Source organism: Egretta garzetta, unplaced genomic scaffold (genome assembly GCF_000687185.1).
Source record: "Egretta garzetta isolate BGI_Z169 unplaced genomic scaffold, ASM68718v1 scaffold287, whole genome shotgun sequence".
NCBI classification, from domain to species: Eukaryota; Metazoa; Chordata; class Aves; order Pelecaniformes; family Ardeidae; genus Egretta; species Egretta garzetta.
The window spans coordinates 8,123,317-8,129,547 of NW_009260435.1; the positions used below are offsets into that span (position 1 = coordinate 8,123,317).

Sequence of the window (6,231 nt, forward strand, 5' to 3'; positions counted from 1 at the left end):
GAGCGGGGCGAGCGCCCTGCCCCCAGCAGCCAGACCCAGCCTCGGCAACCCGTGTCACACCAGGGCTGAAACGTGCTATGGCCAGCTCCAAATGCTGATTCGAAATACTGTCCCATAGAGCCGTTTCTCACCTTCTCATTGCCATTTCGTGCTCTGTTACTCTTGTCAAAATCCAGAGTCTGGTATTTGTACTCAAAGCTCAGGCTGTTTTCTCACTACAGACAAAACTTCACTACCCAAACCTTTTCTTATTCTTATTAGAATATTAAGCATGTGCTTAAGAAAGACTCCTGGTTATCTCCATGGTTTTAGGACAAATCATTAGAAACATTTAGGTCTCTAAAGCCAGTGGTTGTCTCTAATGATGGGGACAGTTGCCATCTGTGACACCTAGTCCCAACAGGTTGAGGAGCAGTTTGCAGGAGCAGGCTGAAGTGCTGACTATATCTACTGTGTGTGAAATGGTGCTCTGTGTAGGGTGCTGGACAGACATGCCCTTTCCAGCTGCAGTGGGTCAGAACAGCTTCTAATGGGAGCCTTTAACCAAAGCAAATCCAGCTGCACTGGCTAGGGAAACCACACCATAGCCAGTGTCCCCAGCTTGACTGTCAGGGAAACTGCTCCTTTGTGCAAAATGTAATAACAGCAACTTTTAGAAGACCCCTGATCAACTGCCTCCCTGTCCTCTGGACAGCACCACACCATGGCCCAGCAGAAGAGCTCCCCTCCAGTCTGCTGGCAGTTCCCTGCCTGTGAACATGATAAAAACAGAATTTACTGGACCTGCAAGCACAAAGAAGGGCAGAGGGGTTTTTCCCGTGTGAACCAATTATCTCAACGTTTAGATCATTTCTTGGGATCAGGTTGTAGAGAGTCTCATCCTCCTGTACCTGATGGATTCCAAAGTGAGGCTTCCTTGGCGGTCTCTGGCTGCTCTGTAGGCAGCACTCAAATGCTCACTGAGCTGGACAGAGAGTGACTCAGTCACCTTGTGAGATGCTTCTATCCTCACTCCAATTAATGTCCAGCATCTCTTCAGTATTTCCTATTGCTAGGCTTGTTCAGCACTTTCCTCATGCATGCTTAGGTCCCAGTTCCTGGGCATGCCTTTTACTAGAGAGCTTAAGCACCTGCCTCAAGGTTGTGAATTCCATCTAAGCTCAGTCATCCGAGGTTTAGCTGTCAACTGTTGCTGCATCACCCAAGTCTCTCATGCACATGTAACGCCAGCAGAGCGTGGTTCAAGATCCCAGTTACAATCAGTCAGGCTTTTCCCATGGCCTGTAACTGATCCATAGCTTCCAGCCTTTGAAGGCAGGGAGGAAGGCTTCTTCCTCAGTTTTTACATCCCTGAGACTGCTGTCAGTTTATTCTGGCAATGACCAGAGAGCTTGTATCACATTTTTTATATTCCCATTTTTAAATTTCTTAGTATGGTCTTCACAGTGAGGATGCATTCCCTCTCTGTATATAAATCCTAACACTAAATTAGGGAAGAGCCCTTATTTGTACAGATGTAGAGTTTTCTTGTGTTTTCTTACATGCCAATGAGTAACACCTTACTTTTGGAGAGGAGGGGAGTTCACAGGTATTCTCTGACTTGACCACAGTACAAGCAGGCTTCCAAACTTTTTCAGCAATGTAATAGCAAACTTCATAATGTATTACAGATGACACTTATAATTAACATGACACTATAATTAAGTTCATAGTCAACAACTACTTATAATTAAATAGGTATGAGAGAGGAGAATCCTAGGTGTGGCGTGTCACTCTGTGTGCTGCTGTTTTAAAAAAAAAAAGTGCAGTCTAATGGTACAGTGTAAGACCTGCTGGGGAGGAAAAGTTGGGAGGTAACCAGGCCAGAGAGCTGACCTCCTGCCGGCGGCTCGCCAGAGCTATGTTACAGCTGAGCCTTGGATCTGGCCTATGGCCTGACTGCGTGCCCATTTCTTCTATGCCGCACCTAGGTTTTTTGTACAAGAAAAGCTTCACTACTGCTATCCTCTACTAAGGCACATGATTTGTGTAGCTGGAAGTCATGCTAAATAAATACAGATTATTTGAACTTGGTGAAGCTTCTAAAATGAAATCTTTATTAACCAGAGCTCTCCAGTGGTCTATAGTACTTCTGGGGATTCTTACTTGTAAATAACTGGAAAAATAAACTATACAAAAAATAAACCGAAATATCTACCTCCTGATGATGACAGATTACTCTTACTTAGATATCCCAGAGTGCCTCTTACACTGACTATGTGTAAGCTGTGGATTTGATGTGCATCTAATTAGCTGTGCATTTGGCCAGCCACAAGCGTGTGTGTGCACACATGCATGCACAGGGATTTGAGAATGTGCTCTGAAATGTGGGAAAATGGAGGGAGCTTTCCTTCATTCACTCCTTCGCTCCCAGGCAGGAAGTCAGACTTTTAGATTGTTGTATATTTCTGCAATAACTCAGTAGTAATAATAGGCTAAATCAATCTGTCTGTGTTTTTTACAGCACCCAATAAATATTCCCACCTAACTCTCATGATTTCATTTTTTTTCTGAAAGCAGCAGGACAAGAGAAGAAAGCACTCTTACATTCTCAGTGACCTCTAAGAATCTCTAATATTTTGGGAAGGGTCTGCTTGAAACAATGATTGATATTAGAGATAATGCATGTTTGATTTGCCCTAGGAGCAGGAAATCCTTTTTAAAGCCCAGTTCCTAGAGGATGTCTGGCTTAAAATGCATAAATAACTTCTTCTGGTATGCAAAGAATTACCTATATGTATATAAAGTATGACTTGGTACCATGTTGAATCAGAATCTTACTTTCCTAGGAAGCAATTTTAGCCAAAAGCATTTTACTTCATATTGAGGCATACTTACGTGAATACTTCCATCCCCCATCCTGCAATGGCTGTGAAGAGCCTTGGGCCTAGATCCCTTGCCGGGTTCACGGCACAGCCACTGTTCATTCCCAAGGAGCAAGTAAGAACAATTATAAGAAGTCCTACTGCAATTGGCTCCAGGCCCTTTGGTACACTGTTATTTCTGGTGTCAAAAATAGCAAATATAGCCAGAAGAAGAACAGCTGTTGACATCACCTGGCCAATGCAAAGAAAAGAATATTGAATAAATATGTGCAGATTCCTTCTGATAATGAAAAGAGGGGCCATGGCAGCTCTATGGATTGTGGAGGCTTACAGCTGGTATTTAGATTTATCCCACTATACAGAGTAGCAAAATTTGCAACCCAGTGCCTCTCTACTTCACAGTAATGAGAAGTTTTAATACCTGTGCTGAAAGAAAAAGACAAGAAATGTGCTGAGGACACTTGAAAAAAAAATCTGCAACAACCTGGCGTGGAAAGAACAGAGGATTTAAGAGGCACCTCCTGTGCGAGGTCTGATGTTTCCACATTTTTTCCTATCAATTTAACAGTTACATTTACTTGATTTTTGGCAGTTCTGCTTTGCCAATGCCATCAGTTACATTGATATCAAAGTGTTTTATGTGACTGTAGCTTGTGACTATGTGACTAAATATGCACCTCTTTATACAGGTATTGCCTAACGTAAGAAAAAAAAGTGAAGTCTGCAAATTCAAAACTGAGCAGCTAAAAAATTAGGAATTACCTAGATTAAGGTTGCATGTGTAACTGTAACGTGAACTCTGCATTACATATGCTAATTGATCTGATGAAGGAAATTTTCTTGGAATTACTTTGATGGCAGTGCTGCTCTGGTTAAATCAAATGCTTTGTAAATGTCGATTTTGCTAATAATTAACTTAGGGGAAAACCAGACAGATGTTTCAGTGATGTCAAAACATTCAATTTTTATACTGATTTAAAGAAGTTTAAGTTTGGGAGTTAAAAAAATTATTTTTATTTCATCTGGTTTTAATTTTGTTTTAAAATATCCATGGGCAAAAAGATCTTATGGAAAAGTCTGTTGACTGATCCAAAGCAAAAATCAGAATTGTCTGTCGTACAGAATTTCAGAACAGTGTTTGGATTTTTTTTCAAGCCAGATTTCACAATCTTCAAGTCCTTTACATTAGGAATTCCATGTGCTGCAGCAATTCCTAGTTTTTCATAGCTAGCTTACACAGTATATTTATTTCATGTATGCCTGAAGAAGACAGGTAAATTGATTAGAAGTAGGTAGAAGATATGAAACCTCATTTTTCACTGTTAGATAAGTGGGATTAGAGGATACAGATTGGATATAAAATGGAGATTTTTTTCAGATCCAGTGATTTGAAAAATAACAAATATTAGAAATCTATTTGCAAACAGAAGGTTAGAGAGGAGCCTTGTGGTAGCAGAAAACTCAGTTGTTCAAGGTGTGTTAATCTGGCTGCTTAACCATTACTTAAAGAATAATAGGTCCACAAAATGGGCTGGATGTAAATGGACATAGGTCTGCTGACGTTTATGGAGAAACACTGATTTATGCTGGGGAAAACCTCTTACGTATATTGCATTAAAGACATGTAGAGTGCAACAATTAATATGATGTATGTGGAAAGAACAACTTGAAATTATCTTGCTTGTAAAATACAACTAAAATGTAACCCCCACAAACAGTATTGCATTCTCATTGCTATTGTACACAGTGATGTATGACCAAAACGGTGAGATTCATCATACACGTTGGAGATCTATGTATTTTTTACTGCTTGGTTTTACAGTTTTCAGTATGTTTAATTTTTATAATCAAGACAGAAAGTGTACTTACCTGATCTGCAAATCCATTTATGAGGGACAGATACGGAGCTGGATATGTTGCAAAGATATGTGCTGTTGCATTAGGTCCTGTGACTTCCAGTGTTCCATTGCTATACTCCATAAAGGCATCTATAGAAAACAGATGTTACCTAGTTGTGCTTCTCCATAAACATGAGGTTTTTCTAGGACTGGAATATATGTGATAGGTCTGTGCACTTCACATTCTCCACTCAAGCTGATAGTTTTTTTCTGGGAGCATAGTTAACAGATTTGAAGTGATGTATTAATTATACCCTTCTGCCTCATTTCTCCTCCAGTGCCTTGAAGTACTTGTTTTATGTATCAGCTTTCAAAATGGGGCTGTTTTTTCCCCTGCTCATTGCTCCAAACTCACTATCAGGGAGCATTTTCTGATTCTGAACACAGTTGCATTATACTGTAAGAGGTGCTATATTTGCCATAATGCCCCAAAAAACACATAGCCACCAGGAATGACTGCTATTCCATTTGACAGTTGTGCAATGACTTCTGGGAATGAACTCTCCTGAGAGACCTCCTCTTCTAAAGGAGTTTGAATTTTTCACTCTGCTTGGGCTTTACACCCAACTGCTATGCTAGTGTTCCAAGATGTGAGGGGAGAGGCTAGCCCCAAAACTTCAGTTCTTAGTATATTTGAGTTAGTGTATTTGATATATGTAGTAAAGATTTATGTATATTGTAAGTATGTGTATATTTATGTTAGTATATTTAAAGCGTATTTTAAATAGTATAATATGACTTCTGTGTCAGAATAATTTGCTGCCTTGGCAAGCCCTGAAGTGTTAGAAATAGGAAGACACTAAGATGAAACACTTGAAAATCTACATGGCCTAACATGAATAACAAATGCTATGCCTTTATTTCACTAGTGGATCAAGTGATGAGGTGATACTTGTGAGAAAAGAAACAGCTCCCGGTCTCCCATGGAAGTCATGGTGAGGATGATTAGTTTCTCCTGAAACTAGCAGACAAATCTATTTCTCCTTGTCCCTGTTTTTTCTAGCTTTGTTAAAGGCCACAACATGGGTGCAGAGAATATTTAGTTGTTTATTTTGGTGAGGCACTCTCCTTTGCAGTGTCAGATTATTTTGTTGCATTTAACTATTAGAAAAAAAGGATATGGAAAATAAAATTTTTCAGCTGTGAATTACTTTGTACACCTGTAGAAAGGCCTCATATTCAGCAGCCTAGCATATATATTCCCTCATTCTTTCAGGGGTGTTGCTGAAATTGAAAGCACCTAGCTCAGATACATGTGCATGGGGAAGATGGAGGTGTCGAGCTCCTGGCTGGTTTTCCACCAGTGAGTTTTCAGTGGACCTCAATGAGTACAGGACACTCCTGCAAGCTTCAGGAAGGAAAAAGTACAGAAGAGGTTTGGGAATTAATAAGAACAAGAGAACAGCAAAGTACTCGAGCAGAGATAGGGATATGAGAAAATCCTGGACTCCAGAAAAAAAGGAAGAGCG

At 40.2% G+C, this 6,231-nt stretch overlaps 1 protein-coding gene across 1 annotated transcript in view; it reads right to left on the minus strand.

Annotated features, from left to right (window-relative positions):
- AQP9 (aquaporin 9) overlaps positions 1-6,231 on the minus strand; it is a 30,165-nt gene that overhangs the window by 6,624 nt on the left and 17,310 nt on the right. Inside the window, exons 4-5 of the mRNA XM_009643975.2 lie at positions 4,734-4,852; positions 2,878-3,095 (exon numbers count right to left, since the gene is read on the minus strand). Of these exons, the coding sequence (XP_009642270.1) occupies positions 2,878-3,095; positions 4,734-4,852 (337 nt within the window). The remainder of the gene's footprint in view (positions 1-2,877; positions 3,096-4,733; positions 4,853-6,231) is intronic.